The sequence below is a fragment of the Barbus barbus genome (genome assembly GCF_936440315.1).
Source record: "Barbus barbus genome assembly, chromosome: 22".
Taxonomy (NCBI): domain Eukaryota; kingdom Metazoa; phylum Chordata; class Actinopteri; order Cypriniformes; family Cyprinidae; genus Barbus; species Barbus barbus.
Genome location: NC_136750.1, coordinates 19419682 through 19444543, shown reverse-complemented (window position 1 = coordinate 19444543; position 24862 = coordinate 19419682). Strand labels below are relative to the sequence as shown.

Sequence of the window (24862 nt, the reverse complement as noted above, 5' to 3'; positions counted from 1 at the left end):
GATATTGTGTGGTTAGATAATTATCACAAAATAAACCCTGACGGCAGTTCCACAAAAATCAACCAGTCAGAATCAAGTATTCCGAAGGGCCATGTTTTGTTATTCTGAATCGTTCAAATGACTCACTAAAAAAGTTAGAGTGGTTACTGAACTGACTCACTTACTGAACCACAAGCCACTTCTGACTCGAAATGAACCAACAACTGTTATTTGTGACTGGTTCTTTATTTTGCGACATATTTAAAAATAAAAATTTGCTAAACTTTTTTGTAATACAGTAATTTTGAATGCCTTTTTTCACAATACAGTGTTTAGTTTTACAAAACATTTTAAAATAAACATTATTTTATTAATACAAATATTAATCTGTATTACAAAATGAAAAAAGGAAAAGGTTTTTATTTAATATATAGTTAAATATATATTATTAAGTATAGTAATGATACCTTATTTTAGAGTTACATGTTTTAGAATTTATTATAAATATTTATTAATATTTTGAATGAGCTTTTTATATATATTTTTTTCATTTAAAGCTGTGGTAATTTTATTATGTGCTTTTGTCATTTTGATTATATTTTTATTTAGCATTAAGCTAAATAGAAGTTCATTTCAGTTTTAGCTTTTGTAATTGTAATACATACTGTAAACTTATTTTATTTCAGTTAAATGCCAAATTCAAAATAAGCATTTCTAATTTTCATTTATGTTTTTTTAAATTTAAAATTTCACCCAATATTTATATTTTATTTCAGTTAAGGAAAACTATTTTAATAGTGTCAGTTTGAGATTTAGTTATCAATAACAACACTGCAAAATCATAAACACTCTTGGTGTCTAATGAGACACCCTACATCCAGCTCAGGCGGCATACCTCTGAGTCTCATTTCGGGTGAATCCAGGTGGGCAGTCCGGCATACACTCTCCATTGTGGATGACAAAGTCGACCTCACTGGGTAGGTGAACACGGGCACACATGTCCATGGTGATGCAGCGCCAACCTTCAAACTTGTACGTGCCCGACGGGCAGGCCTCAACGCAGCGGTCCTCGTGAAAGTAATGTTGGCAGGCGGCACATGCCTTATCATTGTCTGGTTCAGTGCAGCTGCCAAGGCACTGGGGGTGACAGCACTTGCCCTTATCCGTGCACACCCTCTTCTCACACTCCTTTGGACACACTGGAAAATAAAAACACAATATAGAGAAAAACATCAGTTGCTGCTTCAAAAGAATTGTGAGTTTTAATATACAAGGCAACTCTGTAAAATCAACTCTGTAAACATGTTTTAAGGACGAACATGTTTTTTCCTGAGACTTAAAACAGTTGCCTTTGAATACTATTATACGTAAGATTGGTTTATTTATTAAATAATCAGCTAAATATGAAGGATCACAGACCATTTATGGTCTCTGTGTGTGTACTGGGGTAAGATGGTAGCTAGCTTTAGGATCAGTTGACTGTAAAATAAAAATGTCTGAGGACGGCTATGAAGAGTGGCACAGAGGAGGAAGAAACCCTGTGTAAAGTCAGGATGTAGGGTGTTTGTGCAGGGCCTGGCACTGCTGTGTGCCAACCTTGTTAGTAAACTGCAGCTCTGGACTCACTACAGCTAAATATTATTACTGTTAGAGACTGTTGAGGGAATTTAGAGGGTAGGGAGGAGGGGGAGAGGAAGAGCAGAATGATAAGCAAAGCCAAAAAGTCTAGCTAGCAGATGGACCGCAGTTTGGACTATTAGCTTGGGAAGCATCTAGTCAGTCTGGGCCCAACGAGAAGCCACGGTCCATCTGTGGTGGGCTTTAACTGAGCTGAAATGTGTCATGATGAGAAACACCAGCTAACAGTTACACAACAGTACTCAGATTTGATTGGCTGTGCGGTGTGCCAAGAGTCCTGATATACAGTCCGACAGGACTTTTTTTCACTGTTTGTATCTCTCCTCTTGTCTGTTTGTACATTTCAGACAGACTGTCAGCCTGTGCGATGGTGCGATTTTTAAGTGACTCTTTCTGTCTGATAACATCGTCGCACTAGTAGGTGGTGACAAGTGTCTTTTTAGTGAACCATTGAATTATTCACTCAACTCATTCATTCAGGAACAGGAACTAAACAAGTGGCTGTCTTAATGAGCGAGTCCTTGAATCATTCACTGAACTGAAACATTGATTCATTCAAGAACAAAACAAGTGACTGATTCATCAAACCATTCACTGAACTGATTCATTCAAACACACTGATTCAATCTGCTATGAAACAAGTCTTCAAGAGTGAGTTAGTGAATTCCTCACTTTTAAAACACTGATACTGTGTGTTACTTGGAAATGCAATGGTTGATTTCTTTGACTTTGTTTTGAACTATTTTGGTGGAGCAAAAATAGACAAAGGAACTTGCAATATTGTGTTTAAAATGTAAACTGACTGACAGCATAATAATTCTTTCCACTGTACTAACACATGAAACACACAACAATGCATAATGCCTGGGAAAGTAAAACAAGAGTGCAGACTGATTGATATTCAGAGGTATTGTACATGGCATAAACAATTTTTTACAGAAATCCTTGTAATTGTTGTCTACATCTCGTCTTAACATGTCCGTTGTCCTGTCAAACAATGCCTTTGAACTGTAGTTTCATACAAACAAACGGGTCTGTTTGGAGGCTCTCTGTAATCAGCTCTTGACAAACAAATCAGTTCCATTGCGGAAAGGTTACTGACATTATGATGTAACCCCAAATGCTCCATATGCGTATTTCCATGAGAGACCAGCTTCTGTTAAAAGCGTGAGAAAGTCACTTTTATGCGGTGCAAAAAAGCATGAAAAAATAGCAGCGTGTTTCAAATTAAGCTTTCAACAACAAGCCATATTGAACACACTTGTTTGCTATGGAGAGTCAAGGGATCCTAGTACACTGTTGACATATGTGGGATCAATAAGCACTCCAATGGAATCACTTGGATTGAGTGAGCAATGAGAGACAAGCCCTGTCAGTAATATGAGACTCATGAGACAGTGAGAGAAAGGGTGGGAAAAGCACAAGAGGAGAGCTGATAGTTTGACTCTGATTAACAGCCAAGTAACAATTGCTAGGGTGTTGTGGATAGTTACTAGGTCATTGCTAAGGCTCAAATCAAGAGAGAACAAAGTCTGTGTTATATTCAAGTGGAAATGTTTTGCCCATTATATTGTTCTGCCCAGTAAAAAATCATTCAAAATTGTCTGGTTGTTTTGAAAAGTAACAATACTTTCGTCAGCAATGTGAAATCGTTTCTGAGATTTTCCGAATGCATTGCGATTCTCTCTTGAATCGATTCTGAGCTAAGTTTTTTAGTTTTTAACAGCAGATGGCATTCCGTGCTTTAGAAGCAGCTGTACTCTGCTTGCTTCCAGTTCCTTAACCACACACCACTTGATAATCATTCATAAATTTCGAAAAGGTTGAAGCGTATTACAAGTGTTCACAGTGGGCTGTTTACATTAATCTCGCATCATAAAAGCCGAGGTACAAGTACATTTATTGTAACCATTTAAATAACTTATTAGTTGAAGCACATGCACTCTTCTTCGTGAGCATTTGAGCGTGCGGTTAAAAACTTGCCTAGAGCGTGCTAGTCAACCGCTGGAATCCTCCTCACACAATGGACAGACGAACCTGGACTTTGTATTTGTTGGACATTATCTCGATGGAACGCTCAGCTTCTCGTATACATGGATCTATTGTGAAAACTGTAAATTCACGGCATTCAGCTTTTAATGTTGTGTCATCTTTTCTAAAATCTTTGTATTTTATTGTTATTTATCTATTAATATTATTATTTTATTATTATTTATTTATTATTATATTTTTTAAGTCTACCAAGGGGTGGGAGGGGTTGGACTGAGTTCTAAATTTGTACAGCTGCTTTTTGTCTTGTACTACTGTTCCCAGAAAAAATTCAATAAACAGTTGTTAACAAAAAAAAAAACTTGCCCAGAGCGCCATCTGCTTTTAAATACTAAGCTCAGAAATACTAAATACTAACCGCAGAATCGATCCATGAATCAACCTTAAAATTACAGTAAAATAAAATCATAATTCAAACAACTTATCAGTTCAAATAATACAAGTTTTGACAAAAACAGCATACACAAAACCTCGCATTTCAGCCATTCTTTAGGGGAAAGGGGGGAAAGGACATGGCATGTGGCCAAGTATGGTGTCCCATACTTGGAATTTGTGCTCTGCATTTAACCCATCCAAGTGTGCACACACACAGCAGTGAGAAGTGATCAAATACACACACACTGTGAACACACACCCGGAGCAGTGGGCAGCCAATGCTGCGGCACCCAGGGAGCAGTTGGGGGTTCGATGCCTTGCTCAAGGGTCTCACCTCAATCATGGTATTGAGGGTGGAGAGATCGCTGAACATTCACTCCCCCCACCTACAATCCCTGCAGGACCTGAGACTCGAACCTGCAACCTTCGGGTTACAAGTCTTATTCTCTAACCGTCAGGCCATGACTGCCCCCAAGAAATAAAGACGAGTCAAAATAGCAAATGATCATGTTTATTATGTTTAATTGAAATATATTAATATTTAATTCTATTTCCTTTTTGTATCGGTCTGAACAAATGTGGGAGATGGGCTGAATGAAAATGCAGAAGCAAAAATACAGTGGTTACCCAAGTTACCACTGTACACAAAGCAGTGCTGTAATTATAAAAAAATATTTATTAAGCATTATACTTTGGGAGAATGCAAAGAAATACCATCAAAACCTTTCTGAAGACAGTCAGTCCCTTCAGAGATAAATCCATCTAATTCCTTTTTTTTTTTTTTTTAAGAAAAAAATTAAAAATCTTCTAGGATATGCACAAATTTCAATGTCAGAACAGCAAATTTCATCAAAAAGTAATGGGTTGCCAGAAATGCTAGAAATAGAGAAATAGTCATAGTGATGCTCGCCTCATGAAATAGGAACTCTAGTCCAGGAATCTGACAGCAGGTCTAGGAAAAGCATATGTGCAGATACCGTGGAAAGGTCTGGCTGGGTGGGTTGCAGCCCGAGGTGGGACTCCAGGCGCTAACTAGGCAGCCAGCGCCATCAGCTCAACATGAGGAGGCAAATAAGCCGCATGGCACAGCACTCCTGGTCGCCCGGCAACAGAATCCTGGCACTCTGCCTAGCAGACTCAGGGGGCACATCCAAAGAAACGTCTACATGGGATTTTTCCCTTTATATTTATGAGCTCACATCATGCAGTACAACATTACAGGGGAAATATAACCATTTTGTTTATTTGTGAAATGAATATGGTACGTTTAGTTGGTATGAGTAGGATTTCAGCGGATGAAGGATACACATCCCCTCAAATCATCAACGTCCCAGCCCTAATGGATGGCCTACAGTGGTGTAAAAAAGTGTTGGACTCGTTCCTGATTTATTTATTTTTTTTGCATGTTTGTCACACTTTAATGTTTCAGATCATCAAACAAATTTAAATATTAATAAAAGTTAACACAAGTAAACACAATATGCAGTTTTTAAATTAAAGTTTTTTTTTTTATGAAGGGAAAACAAAATCCAAACCCACATGGCCTTGTGTGAAAAAGTGTTTCAGGAACAAATGAGAAAAAGTAACTGAGATCTATCAGTCTGGAAAAGGTTATAAAGCCATTTCTAAAGCTTTGGGACTCCAGCGAACCACAGTGAGAGCCGTTATCCACAAATGGCGAAAACATGGAACAGTGGTGAACCTTCCCAGGAGTGGCCGGCCGACCAAAATTACCCCAAGAGCACAGCGACGACTCATCCAAGAGGTCACAAAAGACCCCACAACAACATCTAAAGAACTGCAGGCCTCACTTGCCTCAGTTAAGGTCAGTGTTCATGACTCCACTATAAGAAAGAGACTGGGCAAAAATGGCCTGCATGGCAGAGTTCCAAGACGAAAACCGCTGCTGAGCAAAAAGAACATAAAGGCTCGTCTCAGTTTTACCAGAAAAAATCTTGATGATCCCCAAGACTTTTGGGAAAATACTCCATGGACTGACGAGACAAATGTTGAACTTTTTGGAAGGTGTGTGTCCCATTACATCTGGTGTAAAAGTAACACAGAATTTCAGAAAAAGAACATCATACCAACAGTAAATATGGTGGTGGTAGTGTGATGGTCTGGGGCTGTTTTGCTGCTTCAGGACCTGGAAGACTTGCTGTGATAAATGGAACCATGAATTCAGCTGTCTACCAAAAAATCCTGAAGGACAATGTCCGTCATCTGTTCGTGACCTCAAGCTCAAACTTGGGTTCTGCAGCAGGACAATGATCCAAAACACACCAGCAAATCCACCTCTGAATGGCCGAAGAAAAACAAAATGAAGACTTTGGAATGGCCTAGTCAAAGTCCTGACCTGAATCCTATTGAGATGCTGTGGCATGACCTTAAAAAGGCGGTTCATGCTCGAAAACCCTCCAACGTGGCTGAATTACAACAATTCTGCCAAGATGAGTGGGCCAAAATTCCTCCACAGAATTTCCACTAACAGACTCATTGTAAGTTATCGCAAACGCTTGATTGCAGTTGCTGCTGCTAAGGGTGGCCCAACAAGTTATTAGGTTTAGGGGGCAAGCACTTTTTCACACAGGAAAGTGTGAAAAATCAGGAAGGGGGCCAACACTTTTTCACACCACTGTATGTCCAGGATCACAATAAAAGCATGTGGTCCAGAGGAAGTCACGACGATGGCAGAGTTTGATAAGGCGCATGTGATGCGTCCTGTCCACATAGCTATAAATCCACATTGCACTGCTAGCCAATAAACAGCCAATGAAGGTGCGGCCACATTAGCAATATTTTGGCAATATTTAGTGGACCAAAAACGCTCCATTATCTATTGTCGATAGTGTAGCGATACATGAAGCTCACACTTTCAAACCAAGCAGTTTTCTGTCGTGAATTTGCATTATCAACTTGAACCTGCTGCAAAATCTGTGTGGGGAAACTTTTCAGACTTGTGCCAAATTGCATGTTTTCCTATTCAAATGACTGGATTTTGATGGTAAAAATTCAACGGTTAATGTGACCACACCTTAAGACGCGTGTCTCTGTACAACCTGACCTTCATCACCCCCCTCCCCCTCACAAGAACACTTTCTTTCTTGTTTGTATTTTTACTTCAACAAAAGCCACTCAGAGGCATGCTAATCTTACCGCGTCTGTCCTCACTCCCATCACAGCGTGTATGTTTGCTTAGTTGCCTATCGGCTTACAAATGAAAAAAGGGTTCACTGAGGTGATCCCACAGCACCGGGATGTGATTTTACACACTCTTGAGTCTCCACGGTGGAACAAACATCAGCAGGGACTTAATTGGCCTGGGTGGAGACACTTTTCCTACTCCTGCCAGTTGAGATGCTTAGCATTCTTCTGCACATTCTGCCACATCATAAGCCACCCTGCAGAAATTACTAGAACATTCCTTAGTTCAATTCCTATGTTTAGTGAGAGAAAAACAACAAACAATTGTGAATAACTTCCAAAACAGCCACAGGGCACATGCAAAGCAATAAAAAACATATATTTATCTCCCATATCTCAAGTTTCTGGCGACAAGCAATGTGTTGATTCACACTAAATGCAAAACTTCTGCAAGGTGTAGCACAATCATGAGATTCCATGGTGGATGGAGCTAGGGTAATTTAGGGTTCCAGATTGAACAAAATATTTAGAAAAATTGTGACTGAAGGATTAAACCCTTCCCCTTCACAATCAACAGCAAATTCATATTAATTTTGAGTGCAATGCCCACATCACAGCCTGCTCTATGCTTTTTCATAATCCATTACATTTTCATGTATATCACAAGACAGAAGAAAAGATATGCCACTATGATTAAAACATGGCAGTTAAAGTGCATGGAAACAACAACAAAAAGAGCACATGCCGTGATTGACACGACTGATTTACAGTCAAACAGGTCTTAAAGGAATAGTTCACCCCAAAAATTTACGTCATTAATAACTCACCCTCATATCGTTCCAAACCCGTAAGACCTTCATTCACCTTCAGAACACAAATTAAGATATTTTTATGAAATCCGAGAGCTTTCTGACCCTGCATAGACAGCAATGCAACTACTACATTTAAGGCCCAAAAAAATGTAGTAAGGACATCATTAAAATAGTCCATGTGACATCAGGGGTTCAGCCTTAATTTTATGAAGCTACAAGAATACATTTTGTGTGCAAAGAAAACAAATTGATGACTTTATTCATAAATTTCTTCTCATCCACATCAGTCTTCAGCATGTTCACGAGAGTACCACAACGCATATGTGGTACCAAAGATGAACGAAGGTCTTATGGGTTTGGAACGACATGAGGGTGAGTAAATAATGACAGAATTTTCATTTTTGGGTGAACTAACCCTTTAAAATGATTTTTACTGAGTCTAAAAGATTCACAAAACAGGTTTGAATCAGACTCATTAGTGAATCTTTAAAAAACTATTAATGATTTCACAACCGACTCCCTCACTGAACACAGAGTCAGTTTTCAATATGTCTATCTAGAGTAGAAATGAACCAGGAATCGATACCATAATGCACATGAGATGAAGAAATAAAATCAAAGTGATAAAATAATGGTCATAATGTACACAGATAACTTGATCGCTTGTTGGATCATGTGCAAAACCAATCACCTTTCAAATCATAATCACGTAGCTCCAGCTTTAGGAATATTCTATCATAAAACAGGCATAGCGTGGAGCTGTAAATGAGAACTGCATTTCCTTAAATAGCCACATGTCCCTTTTATGGCCTATTAATAGAAGCACACTTTCCAGCTCTAATTCCGACCCTAACCAACTCACTCACGTCTCCTTAAATATCTCATCGTCCTCTAACTACCTAAGAATTGAATTACGCTCGAGCTAAAAAAGCCTAAACATAAGCATTCCTAGCTTGCTAGTGCTCTCTAATCCTTTTATATACACAGTAGTAGTGAGTGGAAGCAGGAAGTTATTCATTATTTGGAATGCCACCAAAAGGGGGCACCCCAGGCAAACTGCGCTTCCATGATCCCACACAGAAAAAAAAAGCTCCACAGCAATTCCTCAATGAGGAAATATTTCAGACATGCATGCCTTCTGCTGGAAAGGAAGACAGCTCGGGCTGACTAAAGAATGAACGAAGAGAAAAACAAAAATACAGCATCATAATCAGTACATTACTTCATATTTTTTTCCAAAGATATAGTCTTTATTTATAGTTGGTGAGAGTGCCGCAACTACTGTAATTCCACATTGTTGGTCTCTACATCCAGCTATGCCAAGCATGGTGGGTTTCCACTAAGTTGCACTACCTAACAAGAAAGTCCACAGAGGATCTAAACACAAATGCAGATGTTTAATAGCACGGAAACAACCCGCTAAACGTGAAGGTCACTTGTTTAGTGAAGCGACAAAGTTGCATAGGGCCCTGTGGCGTGACGGTGCTGATGTGACTGACCCTGTCTGCTCTTTTGAGCAGTCATGAGGGAGACAACCGCTTGCTGACCAGCTCTGCAGTGAGCTGACCAGCCCTCCCTTCTTCTCCCTGTCTGTGAAAGCCGACCACTCAGACCACATAGACACAGCCGCTGCGGTGCTCCAAACCGCCACAGACGTCCTCAGCAGCAACTGAATTGACATAGGGGCTCATTATATAAAAGGTTAAATGCAATATCTTCTGGATTGACGCAATCTTTTAAGAGGAATGCTGTAAAAACAGTGTTATTATCCCCGGGCGAACCCACTGGTACACTTGGATGCCGCTCTGTCTTAGGGTCTTAACTCAGTGGGCTATGTGAAGAATAACTAGAATGTTCAAAACGGGTAATCTCAGTGCAGAATGTTAATCCTCTTGTGCTCGGCACCAGCCACAAAAACACATTTCAGGACACAGATGGAAAAAAATGTACTTAAATTACATGATTTCTTCATTGGTGCAGATGCAATTTATTGTTTCGTTTCAACAATGCAAGGCATTTCTTTTTCATTAATGCATCATGTGCTGCTTGGCTCACAATCTAGCTTCAATAGTGTTCCCTGGAGCTGAAAAAAAATGCTTGTGCGTCACTCTGCTATAGCACATGCGCATGTGGAAGAGGGGAAAAAAAGGCAAACCCGTCTTGAATTCCATAGCACTCAAGTGCAGTGCTGAAGCCAAACTCATCTTGTTGTATACCTAAATGGCAAATACATGCATTTGGTGCCAGATCTCGCTTCTGTTGCTGCTGCTGCAGATTCGGCATGCACGCAGGCACGGAGGGCTGAGGGATGTTTGTAATCTTAGATTTGGGATAACGTGACCCAGCGAGAGGCCCCAGAGCAGGCAGACTACCAAATGTCCCCTCTATGGTGCAAAACAAATCCACTGAGGGAGAGCACAATAACACAGACAGATGCCCTTACTGAGGCAACGAACGTGTCTGGGAGCGCGCATATTACACATTTTGCAATATAAAATTGCTTAAATGGGTGTGCTTTGCATCATTATTAACAGTAATTTTCTAATCATGCAAGTTGCAGATGGATGTGTTACCCAGTACATGGATGTTTACACAGGCTGAGTGCCTTAGTCTGCAGTCATTAATTTCAATATCTAAATCCAGATTGAGATTGGAAATCATAAATCATATAAAAGTAATAATACTAATTTTGGTGCATCTTTTTTATGTTAATTACATAGACTTTTGTGGATACTGTAGATTAAAAATATCTACATTTTTGTTTCCATGTTTTGAATCTTTTGAATTTAGAACAACATGAGGGTAAATTAATTATGACAAAACTGACAGAATACCTAAAATAATCTGACTGAAAAATTATTTTTTTCCTGTAAAAATAACAGTAGTTCTCTGACTATAATGTAATGTAATGCAATATTATATAATATCTAACCCTAACAGTATGCATCATTTTTGTTATAATTCTAACTAATAATTATATGTACAATAGTCAAGGCTGATGCCTGATGTCTGATTGTACCAGCATACTACCTCGTTCTGTTTTGATAGTAAGTCCTGAAGAGGCGGGACTAGGAGGTGAACAGATGGACCAATTGGAGAAGGGAGGGGGAGGTCCATAATGATTGGCATGTCATTGACTGAAGTAGAAAAGTGGTAAACAAGTCCTCCCTGGTGTGGGGAGAGGGAGGTGGTGCTGTAATCATGGTAATTACATATGCATGTTTTCCAGTTTCCAGCCATTTTTTTTCAATTCGCTATTTCACAAACATTTACAGCATATTAATTATAACCAATTATAATATTTATTAACTATAATTAATAATAATTAAAATTAATATTTAAAACAAAAACAAGTGGAAAGCATTATATTTTTACCTCTGACAAAGCAGCAAAATGTGTTTTTACTTTTGTTTTGGACCATTTAATTTATTTTGTATTAATTATAATTCAATATAATTACTTACAATTAACATTTAAAACAAAAAGGAGTGAAAAAAAGCTATTTTCACATTTGACAAAACAGTCAAAGTATTTGTACTTTTGTTTTGGAATTTGTTAATTTTAAGCAATCATAATAAGTATGAATTATAATTAATAATTACTATTATAATTAATAATGATCCATTATAATTAAGATTTAAAACAAACAGAAATGGAAAACATTATATGTACACCTTTGTCAAAGCAGCCAGATATTGTTTTTTACTTTTGTTCTGGACTTTCATTTTACTTAAACCAAAAGTAACTTAACAAAAAAAAAAAATCTGAGCTGTTATCAATTACTTAACATTAGCTGATAGATTATCAGATTTATCAAACAAAACTGAACCATTTAAAAGACACAATCAGACTCATTCCAAAGGCATGTATAAATGCGATAGCAATGTCCAATATATCATTGAGTTTTATTGTGTCAGTATGTATGAGCACCACGAGCGCTTACGTGTGTATAAGCATGTGTACTCAAACACTCTCAGGTTACCACTGACAGGGGCAGACTGTTAGCCTTGCTCTCCACTGCCACAGGACCCTAAGCGATACGGTTGGACCCCTGGCTCCATCAAGCCACATCCTTATCCGGAAACACAATCTCACTTGGGATCATTCTAGACACTCAGCATAACCACAACAGTACACACAGAGAGGTGGATGTTTCCTCCACTCAATCCCACAAGGCTCATGACCCAGGCGGGTAAAACCAATAGACGCACGCCTGCCTCTGCAAACAGGCCACTGCAGATTGGTGCCATCTGTTTCTGTGATTCTTGTGCAGGAAACAAAACAATGGAATGAAACAGACAAAATAACAATCAAATATCTGTCCCACTTGCTAATATCCCTGGGTTTGTGAGCTACAGCGCGAGTAAGAAATGTGAGAGTCATTAAAAAGGAAGTATGCATGAAATCCCATTTCTCTCTCTCCCGCCATCTAGTTTATGCTAACAACATACACTCATTCACCTACAGAAAAAAAAAAACAGAAAGCGGAATAATCTGTGTGTGAGAGAGCGAGAAATCGTTTCTACTCACCATCACTTCGGGCAGTGTAGTAAAACAAACACATGCCAAAAATGGGCAGGAAGGAAGGAACTCCATATATGGGAAGAAATACATCATCAAAAATTGTTTTTGTGATGATGCATTATGTGTTTTTAACTACTGTAATTAATATTTGATACAACTTATGTACATACACGTTTGTATACACAAAGACTACAAAATGGTGCCAAAAAGTATTTATTTTGTGTAAACATTTTTTGTGAAAAAAAAAAAAAAGTAACGTATTTCAAGTTAGGGGTGGGATAAAAAAAAAATTATTCTCCGATGCATCGCGATTCTCTCTTCAACGATTCTGAATCGATTCTGAGCTTGTTTTTTCCCCCCCGCATATGGCACGTGTGCGCGCTAGAGACGTGGCGGGCTTCATTGCACAGAATTTACGCTGTGAGACACGTGCACGTTGCTTGACTGTGTGAGCTTCCACCCGCCGTGCTTTCATTTACCGTTAGCAGTAGGCTATTAGATGCACGAAACTCACGCACTGACAGACTTTCACGTGCGCTTTGTGTTTGTTTGTCCTGAAGCTCAATTGCAGTTGCGGTTAAATGCACTTGCATTTTCGAATACTTTTATACGAAATTGATGCACACACAGTCAATTATGTTTTCAGAGCAGGACAAAACATCTGATATATTGAAATAGATCTGTGCAATAGTGTGAATTCAGCTTGTTAAAACTGCCAATGTCTATGATCTCATCAGTAGCCTAATAATCAAACGGCAATAATGCTGAGGAAAAAAAGACAAACCCATTGTCTGTAAACTTTCGGATACTTAAAAGAACACTTCTTTTAAATAAGCAATTGTTTTAAAAAGTAGCCTGCTTATATAATAATAAAATAAATTAACAAAATAAATGAAAATGTAGCCATGTAATATTGAAAACTGAGAATGTGACACGTCGTGATATTGAGTTGATGATAATCGTAATTGAATTGAATCCTGAAACCAAGATTCACACCCCTACTTTGGCAAGATGGCAAGTAAGATGGCAGTACTGACACACAGAGATTCCAACTATGAACAAAAAGCATAGAAACTCCAATTTTGGTTCAGATGTAAAGTTGTAATGATTTGCACAGCAGAAGAATTAATTGGGGAAAAAAATGTAGATCAAGAATTGTTTTGGAATCGAATCGTAGTCCCAGAATCGGAATCGGATCGAACCATGAAGTGCCTGAAGATTCCCAGCCCCATTTCAAGTTGGATCAAAATACAGAAATATAAACGTATAGATAAAACATATCATTTAATTAATTTAATTTAATTAATACGTTTCATTTAAAATGTTTAAAATGTAAATGCTTACAATTAAAAATACAAAAAATACTCTTCAGACTTACCCGAATAGCCAATCTCTCTCTTTTTAAGTACAGCTCTAGTCTATGTAGTTTTATACAAACACGCACCCAGAGTGTGTTCGGTGCCAGCGTCACGCTAGGTTCCTACAAACCAGGCAGTTCTCGAAAATCGAACAGACATGGGGCACCACAGTCTGGCTGATTCAATAAGAGGGGGAGGCGAGAAGTTTTATTTTGGTTTTCTACTGCTTTTGGAGGTGTTTCCTCTCATCGCAAGAGTTTGCTAAAAATACTCGACTTCCCAGATTTGCTTCATTAAATGCGCTTTGTTTCCTGGCAGCCCTGCGCCTGCTCGCTGCCTGGCTGATGGGGGGTTAGAAAATACCCCACTGCTGTCCAGGAGCCACAGACTTCACAAATCAACACACTCTCATACAGAGACACACACACCTAGTTCACTGAAAACAACACCCATTTATCCGTAATAATATACAAGTGCTCACAAATATTAAGGCATAAAACGCAGAATCACCTGAGAGAATTAAACATGTAACTCTAGTTGGTCACTATTCACTTTCATTCTATGGAAAAGAGCAGCATGAACATTCTGCTAAACTTCTGCTTTTGTGTTTTATGAACGAAAGCAAGTCATACATTTTTGGAATGACATGAAGTTGAATAAATGACAGGGTTTTCATTATTAAGTGAAATATTCCTTTAAAAAGCACACGCACATTCCCTCATGTGCAGTCACAGCGAGATTCTTGTCTCCTCTGGCTCAATCAGGAGTCTTTGAGTTCAACGGATCGCTTCTGTCAAGCCCTGTTTCTGCGGACAGTCATCAGTAGCTTTGCAGAACAGCTTCAATACCGCTGGCACACTCTTCATCCTGGTATGGTGAACACACATTTTTCTAGCACAACATCTGGAGTCAAAACGCCACATCTACATTTTATGTTTACTTGAAGGAGACAGTAATCCAGCGTTGAGCGCATAAATATTTGGCCTGCCATTTAAAGCGGATGTCATCGGCAGTCATATAGTGGCCCTTCCTTGAACCTAGATTAAATGATGCAGCAGCTTTACCCTCAAAAACTGACAAGGTCATTAGCAACCTGCTAATCTGACAGATGGTAGATAGCAAATCTCCAAATAACAAACGGTTTGTGGATGTCAGAGAGCATGTAATGTGTACAAGCATGAGGGAATATGAAAGAGTTAAAAACATGGATTTTCAATTTTGTTCTTATTTGCTACTTAAAAATTCACTGTACATTTCAGTTTAGTTTTAATTACAGAAATTATAGTATAGTTTTAATATTATGATACAGAATAGCCCATATTAAAATTCAAACCAGCTGATAATTATTTTCATGGCCAATTACTCATTATTGGCTGATATTATTAAAAATGCATAGTATTTATATGGTGTTTGCTATTTTTGTCTAAACTCATTTAAAATAAACCATTATTCATTTTTCAAAACAAATTTATAATAAAAATAAATGAAAAAAATTATTTTAAATGCTAAAACTGATGTACTGTACACTACGAAAAATGGATTTGCTAAAGATTTACATTTAACAGTTTTTATGTGAAAAGTAAAAGTAAAAATTTCAAAATGAAAATAGAAAAATGTCAGCACACCTTGGCTCCAAAAATGTAATAGCAGACTATCACACATAGGTGATGTTTTGAGCACAAGGCTCTTCATTAGACAAAAATTAAAAAATTAAATTAAGATTTAAAATAAAATAAAATTTATTATACATGCATCAAAAAGATACAGACATATCATGGATCTCTATTTTCTCTAGTTTAATTTCGCTGATTGTTTTGCATACTTTGTGTGAACAAACATCCTCTGCACTCCTTTTTTTGGAACGAATATCCTCTCTATTACTTTTCCTCATGAAAAACATGCTGACAGACCGCTACATTTCTCTGCGGTGCTGCCTGCCTCCGTCTCGTCTTGTCTAGTTTTGGGTCGTCGCATAGCGTGCATGCCTCTGCTGCTCCTCTGGCTAGCGTCCCCGACTTGAAGAGGGCGACTGGTGGCTACTTATTCATCATCTGGCACCACATACACATATATATACAGACTCCTCTGCTTCTTTATTTATTTTGGGAGAGGAGCAGAGAGGTTGTGTGTGTGGCCCGTTTTTGTTCTCGGAGAGGGACAAGACCCACGGCACAATCACCCTCAGAGGCAGCAGCTGGCTTTAGTGAGCTGAGCAAGCTCGACCTTCCCTCTTCCTTTCAGAGCTGTTTTTCTGTGCTTTCATGTGAGCTGGACTGATGAGATTCTGTCTTTATTGATAAGTGGGACACAGAACCATGGGTTCAAACCCAGAGCTAAAACACCACAGGCCCAATTTCACATCAAAGCAGAAAAAAGCAATCTTATTTTGCCACGTAACACTGCCTAAAAAAAACTTACATTACACTAAAATGTTATCTGTATTCATGTCATAGACAGTATAATATCAACAATTAAGGTAGATATTATATTTATGAGTGTATATATGTCAAACAGATATCTCTGATATCTAAATGACAACTTTGGCACATCTCAAATGTGTCCAGAAAATCAGATGATGATGATAATAATACACTTAGATTTGAATAATATTTGATTTAGTCTACATTATAGTAATTATAATGTGAAGATTTTTATTCTTACATTATAGGGATCAAAATTGAAAGAGATTAATTAACTTCTTAATGAATTTTAATTTCACAAAGAAAACTCAATCACCATAAAAATATGTATTTTTGTATGCAAAATTGTTCAGATTAAAAAGATTTGATTACACTAAGCAGCTGTTTTACTGTGGTAAACAATGGGCCTCATAATAGATTGTCCTCATTAACTTCACGGCTAAATAAGGCAATGCAGTTACACATGTGCAGCTTGTCAGCAGATAGACACAGGACACAGAGGTAAGTGCAATACAATCAACAGGTTTATTGAGTAGTAGCAGAGGGGAATGAGATGAGCAGAATGTCCAGGTAAGCAGGCAGGGAATGGGAATGTCTCTAGGGCTTATCTGAGTGTGAATGTCCTTTTTCCTTATCCAGGGGATCCGGAGGTAACAGTGCAGCGTGGAGACGGTGGAGAACTGGAGCGGTGGAGAACAGGCATAGGAACACTAGAGCAACTTGTAAGTAGACAAAAGGTAAGTGGGTCAGGTTAGTCAACATGGAAAGTTTGAGACCAGACAGTGAGTAAACGGCAGGAGTGCAGGGCTATAGTGCTGCTAATTAGTGCTGACAGGCGGTGGTGATCAGAAATCAGGGGATTGGGATCTGGTTGGTGGAGACTGCGGTGACTGTGGTGACTCTCTGACAGTAACCTCCAGGGTCAGCTCCTGACGCCCTATTACGGCGACAGGGTCGGCCACGGCCTCTGGGTGCAGGATGGTCAGGGTGGTTCTGGTGAAACTCGGATCCAGAACATCGTCCCGGGCCACCCAGGATCTTTCCTCCGGCCTGTATCCCTCCCAGTCAATAAGATATTCCAGGCAACCACCCCGTCGTCGAGAGTCCAAGATGTCCTGCACCCTGTAGACTAGGGGCTCCTCGATGATCTTAGGAGGAGGAGGTACTGCAGGCTCGTTGGGTTCTGTGACAGAGGGAGAGACAGGCTTGAGGAGTGAGACATGGAATGCTGGATGGATACGATACCGTGCAGGGAGTTGGAGACGGAAGGTGACCTCATTTATCTGCCTCTCGATGGAAAAGGGACCGATATAGTGGGGACTCAGCTTCCGGCAGGGCAGGTGGAGACGCAGATCCCGGGTAGAGAGCCAGATCTTATCTCCAGGACGATAGACGGTGGGGTGGCAGACCGACGGGTATCTGCATAGGTCTTGTGTCTCCACACTGCCTGCTGGAGTTGAACATGAGCTGAGTCCCAAACTCTCTCGCTCGCTCGGAACCAGTGGTCGACAGCTGGAACAGAGGAGGGCTCTTCTGTCCAGGGAAACAAGGGGGGTTGGTAGCCAAGTATGCACTGGAAAGGGGTGAGGCCAGTGGTGGTTTGCTTGAGGGAATTTTGTGCATACTCGGCCCACGGGAGGAAGCGGTTCCAGCTGTGCTGGTTGTCATGACAGTAGGCCCGGAGATATCTCCCAATCTCCTGAATCTTCCGCTCAGTCTGGCCGTTAGTCTGGGGGTGATACCCTGAGGAGAGACTGACGGTGACATCGAGAAGTTTGAAGAATGCCTTCCAGACACGGGAGACAAACTGTGGCCCATGGTCGGAGACGACATCTTCCAGGATGCCGAAGAGATTATGGAAGAGGGCCTCTGCTGTTTCGAGGGCTGTGGCTAAACCCCGGAGAGGAATTAACTTGCAGGCTTTGGAGAATCTGTCAACTGCAACGAGTATGCAGGTATAACCTTCTGACTTGGGGAGATCTGTGACCAAGTCGACTCTGACGTGGGACCAGGGGCGACGTGGAATGGGTAATGGGACTAATTTTCCGTAAGTGATGTGGAGTCTTGGTGATGGCACAGACTGAGCATCCACGAACGTACTAGGAGACATCCCGGGCCATACTGGGCCACCAGTAACGAGTTTGGAGGAGCAAGAGAGTACGCTGGCTGCCTGGGTGTCCAGAGCCCGGGGGAAGCATGCAGGGAGCCCAGAAGGGAAGTCCTCAAGGAGGTGGGCACGTAGGTTTTGCCCTCTGGGTCTCTCAGTGGAGCGGGTTTGATAATGGAGGCGATGCGGATCTGTTCATCCAGGGCCCACCGGATGGGGCTCACAAGGACGGCTGGAGGGAGTATGGGTTGAGGTGTGGAGGGTTCGTCGGGGGCATGGATACGTGAGAGGGAATCTGCCTTGACATTCTTATCTCCGGGTCGATACGTGATGGAAAACTGGAACCGGGTGAAGAAGAGGGCCCAGCGAGCCTGCCGGGGGTTTAACCTCTTGGCACTTCGGATATATTCCAGGTTTTTGTGGTCCGTGATGACCGTAAAGGGGTGTTGAGCTCCCTCAAGCCAGTGTCTCCATTCCTCCAGCTCCAGTTTAATTAATCTTGACAATCAAGCTTTAACACTCAATATTTAATATCTGAAACTGTGCTCAATTGTAATACAATTCATAAGTTAGGCATGTAATTTTAGGGCTTGTGCTCTGTAGGGAAATCAGATATTAGAACTACTGACACTGACGATGGCCCTTTCCTCTTACGTCCACTTGTAATACTGATGCAGAGGGACTGTTTTAACTGATGAGAAATAAACAAAGTCAAAATAGTGCCCGAATCAAAATAAGAAAAAAGATGAGTGAATGGTTATATTCAGCATCCTTACATACTCCTATATAGCATACTAACATAATACTCTTAACATTTTTGTAGTATGTAATGTATGTATACTGTGCACACACTGTAAAAAAAAAAAAAAAAAAAAAAAAAGTTGAGCAAACTTAAAATTAAGACAACCAGCTTCAGCAGATTTTTGAGTTCTCAACTTATTTTTGTAGGAGATTTTTGAGTTCTCTCAACTTTTTGTTGTATAAACTTAAAACAAGTTGAGAAAACGCAAAAATCTGCTGAAGCTGGTTGCCTTAAACGTTTAAGTTCTCTCAACTTTTGATTTTTTACAGCACTGTAAAATAAATAAATAAAAAGTTGAGCAAACTTAAAAAGTTTAAGTTTGATCAATTTTTTTTTTTTTTTACAGTGCAGTCTGCAAAATGCAAAATGACCTACAACATATAAAAATATGCAATACAGAATATCTTTACCAGAATATCACTACCGTTCAATACTCTGTGGTCAGTCTAAGTTGTTGTTTTTTAAGAAATTAATACTATTATTATTAAGCAAGAATGTATTAAATTGATCAAATGTGACTAAAGATATATACATTGTTACAAAAAATTCTAATTAGAATCAGAATGATTTCTAAAGCATCATGTCATACTGAAGACTGCTGAAAATTCAGCTTTGCTATTACAAAAATGAATTCGGTTTTAAAATATAACAATATACAGTATAAAACATTTAAAATTGTGATAATATTTCACAGTATTACAGTTTTACTGTATTTTTTATCAAATAAATTCAGCCTTGAGACTTTTAAAACGTTTTAAAACATCTTACCGACCCCAAGTTTCAACAGACTTTCAATTTCTAGTGTAATGAATGAACTGGAAGTGATTACATTTGTGAATTGTTATCTTTATTTTGACTCATTATTTGATCAGGCTACCAAAACTGCTTACCCTATGTAGGCAAAGTTAAAACATGTTACACAAAATTAAATTAAAAAATCCTAGACACCACTCACATGTAACATTATGAAATCATGTGACATCGCAGCATGTTTGAAATGGTTAATGTTACATAATGGCAACTGTTCCCCTGTTTCAAATTGTATTTATTTATTTGTTTTTAAATAGTATGCAGTGCATAATGTGCAGTTAGTATTCCATCCCAAACATAGCCACTGTGTGTGTGTGTACTTTGATGAGGATGGAACAGGACAGCTGACAGCCCTTAAATGCTCTCTGGTGCACACCGCTCATTGGCTGACGTTGACATCATTATTCTATTCTCCTCTTTCACCTCCTCTTTTCAGAGTTTGTTTACTTCTCTCTCTCAATATCACTCTCTTTTTTTCCACTCATTCTAATGTCAGAGTCAGTACAGGGGCCATAAACCACAAGACACAAGGGAAATCGAAAGGCTAACTTAATAAGCACAGCAAAAATCAAACCAAATCCTGTAGGATACAGATTGTTCTTTACCAAAATCATTCAAATACACCTCCAGCCATAGTGTGACATGCACTGGAAGAGAGAGAGAGGTGATCATTGGGTGATTTAAACAGCCCTCCACCGCTGGCAGCATTGATCTCTATAGCAGACAGGTGTCTCTTGTCTGGCAGTGCCGGCAGGATGATGGATAGACGGGTGGAGGGAGGGAAGGCGGGTGTTTGACGGAGTGAGTCAGCCAGTCTGGTGGCTCTAAGCCTCGCCTAGCCCCCCCATCCCAAAACAGATTAGCCCTTAGTCAGATTAAGGAGGAGCTTTTGTGAGAGCTCTGCGTAGGGAAGAGGTGAAATGTGCTCGGAGCACGACAGGAGGAATCAAGGGGTTAGAAGCACGCGGCTGCTTGTAGGAGGCGGGGGATAGATGCGGAAAAGCAGAGCAGGGCAGATGGCCGCTGCACCGCTTCACTTCTCGTCTCATGTCCAGTCTGCACACATACAGTTGCATTTGCTCATTCTCATGTCATTGAGAACCTGTTTGACTTTCCTCTTCTGTATAACACAAAGGGAGATGTTCTGAAGTCTGCATTAGTTATTCTTTTCCACACAATTGCAATCAATGGGGACTGAAGGTTTCAAGTTACAGAAGGAAAAGTCTTCTGAAGTCATTTGATACCATCTGTTTGAGGAACAGGCCAACATTTAGGCTAAAAATTATGACATCTGCCCTGGTTCTCCTTTGCATGTCCATGAGAGTGATATCTAATTAATTAAAGGGATAGTTCATCCAAAAATGTAAATTCTGTCAAATTACTCTCCCTCATGTCGTTACAAATCCATAAGACCTTTGTTCATCTTCTGAACAGAAATTAAGATATTTTTGATGAAATCCGAGAGCTTTCTGACCCCACATAGACAGCATCACAACTGACACGTTCAAGGCCCAGAAAGGTAGTAAGGACATCATTAAAATAGTCCATGTGACATCAGTGGTTCAAACATAATTTTATGAAGATACCAAAATATTTTTGTGCGCAAAGAAAACAAAAATATCGACTTGATATTCAACATGACAGCACCACAGCGCAAGTGTGTGATGGCTCCTGCATCAGCAGCACCACACGCATGCATCGTGGTACTCTTGTAAACACGCATCGAAGACTAACAGTGAAGAGAAGAATTTGTTAAATAAGTCATTATTTTTGTTTTCTTTGCGCACAAAAAGTCTTCTCGTAGCTCTTGAAGCTTACTCCTTTCTGGGTCTTAAACGTGGTAGTTACTTTGCTGTCTATGCAGGGTCAGAAATATAATTTACTCAAAAATATCTTTATTTGTGTTCTGAAGATAAACAGGTTTGGAACGACATGAGGGTGAATGACTTGAAGGGTCATTTTTGGGTGAACTGTCCCTTTAAGGAATCATTCTTTTGTTACTTGGAATATAGAGTAATATGGACCAATTTTATTATGCTTTGGTGCTTTTTGTCCTTTTTTAGTTTGAAAACTTGAAAAACGTTGCCCATTTATTGAAGTATACATGAAGTAGCACTTTTCACAATTCTTCCTTCTGTGTTTCACAGAAAAGAGTGCTGCAGGGATGACATATTTTTATAGACCAAAACGAGGAAACAAGTTAGCATTTTAGCCCTTCCGTTCCATCGTCTTGAAGTCGTCTTTGAATGTGTTTTTGGTTAAATGCCTGAAATATGGTCTGTGGTTTACACAAGCTCAAGATGCTTTCACATTTTATTCTATGACAAAATATATGTAATACCCACTTGTGCTTTTTTTAAAGCTTCTACTTGTCTTGAAAAAGGCGAGTTGCTAGCTAAATGGAACTAAAGAGGTTTTTAACGTAATCACACCAAAAAAATAAACTCATCTACTCACTAGTCCACTTTCACAGCCTCATTGTGTTTATAATCACACTCTTGCAAACTATTCAAGCTCAAACATTCAGGGAAGATGTTTGTAAATAAAGACTGAATTTTATTTCCGGACGTTTAATGGTGGAGATGTTAAAGTCATACAACTGTAGGTCTACGTTTAGTTTTTGACTTCTTTGTGCATTTAGGCTTCAAAATCATAAAAGTTGAGTTCATTTGTGAAGATTATCATGATAACCAAACATGTATGAATAATAAACTTTTGCTTATTTTATCCAATATTTAAATCCTATTGTGTTTTTGTTGAGGGAATCAGGGATCTGGGTTGGCCTACAAAATAACGTCATCACTGCAGTGCTCTATAAAGAAATTCAAACAAGTTTGGAACAATATGAGAATGAGTATTTATGGCAGAATCTTTTTTTTGGGTGAACTATCCCTTTAAGGCAAGGAGGAGGCAGACAAGTGAGAAGCAACATAAAGACTGAAAGAGAGATGGAGCAAGAGAGATGGAGAGAGGCTAAAAACAGAGAAAGACTGAATAAAAGGAGAGAGAGGGAACAACAGACAGCCACAGGAAAGCATTAAGCCCCCACCACGTCGCAAACACAGGACTTCCAGAAATGATTGAAACAGAATAGCCTCCGCTTCCACCCCCCAACAAACAAAAGCCCCCATTGTGCAATGTTGTGCCACGAACACAGCTTGGGGAAACATAGGAGCACTGAAAAAGCATGGAGTGACCCCCCTTCCCTCCCCTCCTCTTTACCCCAGCCCCTGGTTGCCTTCTCTCTCTCTCAACTGTGACACTGACAAGGCAATGCAGCACCACTGTGCTCCAGCACACTGCAGGGCCGCCAAACTGAAAAATATGCCCTTTGTCTCCCTGTAGACTGAGACCTCACACACACTCTCGGCTGGATGGGAGGGGAGCAGTACCGGGGTCGGCCAGAAGGGGACCAGAGACTCTCTCCAGCATCTCAGAAACAGAAGGAGTGCGAGAGCGACGCTTCAGGCAACTACACTGTATCATTATACAGAGACTAACAATAAGAAGTAAAGAAAAACGCCTGTGACTCAGAATGACGTGGAGGTGTTTATGACAAACACAGATTCCCCCCGAGGATGGTTTATGCCCATCCCTGATGAACTAACAAACAAAAATGATTCTTGTGCAACTTCATCGTGGTGTGCAAACTCTGATCAAAAGTTCAGAAGATTATTCAAGCTGACTACAAAATATTATATGTTTTATTAATTCATATATATACACATATATATATATATATACACATATATATATATATATATATATATACACACATACATATATATATATATATATATATACGTCTCCAAGATGCTTCAAGAAACCTAACTGCAAAGCTACAGTACTGTTAAAATATTTAGGCACTGACTTGCTGTAAAATGAGGATGCTGTCAAAAATAATGTCGTAATTTCAGATATAATGTCAGATTTTCTTTATCAATTCACTTCTATTAACTAAATTAAATCAACATTTGGTGTTACCATCCTTTGTGTTTAAAGCAGCTTTTGACCTAGGTGCTCTTGTGCATAGTTTTTTTAGGTTGCTTTGCAAGTAGGTTTCTGAAAGCATCTTGGAGACGTTGCCACGGTTCTTCTGGATTTAGTCTGTCTCAGTTTGTTCTGTTTCTTCATGTCATTCCAGACAGACTGGATGACGATGATGATGAGATCAGATCTCAGTGAGGAGCACTGGCTGTTGTCATACTCTTTGTGCAAACAAAAATCTCACTGGATTATTGCAATTAAATGGCAAAATGAATGTTTGGAAATGAAACTGATATTTCCTACTGACACACTACAGCAAAAGATAGAAATAACTGACTTAAAACCATTTTTAGCAGGTGAAAATACTAGTGTTCTTATAATTTTGGCCACCACTGTACTTTGTATATCTATAGACATAGGACATGTATCTACTAATAACTTTATTACCGCTGTTAATAACTTTAACATAGTTAATAATGTATATACACATTGAATGGTGTATAAAGACGGAAAATTACCGCTATATAACTGCTATATACTAATATACTAATATATATATTTATATATATATATATATATATATATATATGCCAGCTTTATCGCCCAGCCCTTTTCCCTATCAAAATAAAACCAGAGAATCAGTGTTTGTGTCTCTTACTGTGACTGTTTAGCTGCACTCACTTTAAAGCAGACCAGCATCTCCTCTGGGAGTCTGTTGAAACCCTGAACACTGCTCACCGCCTGGAGCATCTACAGAATCATTCATGCTTTGCAATCAATGGCTTAACTGAACAGGCACACACATACACATCCATCCACCCATACATACACACACACACAGATCGCTTACAAGAGCT

At 39.3% G+C, this 24862-nt stretch overlaps 1 protein-coding gene across 1 annotated transcript in view; it reads right to left on the bottom strand.

Annotated features, from left to right (window-relative positions):
* Positions 1-24862, bottom strand: part of igf1ra (insulin-like growth factor 1a receptor) — a 101297-nt gene that overhangs the window by 23648 nt on the left and 52787 nt on the right. The window contains exon 3 of the mRNA XM_079446528.1: positions 875-1178. Within this exon, the coding sequence (XP_079302654.1) occupies positions 875-1178 (304 nt within the window). The remainder of the gene's footprint in view (positions 1-874; positions 1179-24862) is intronic.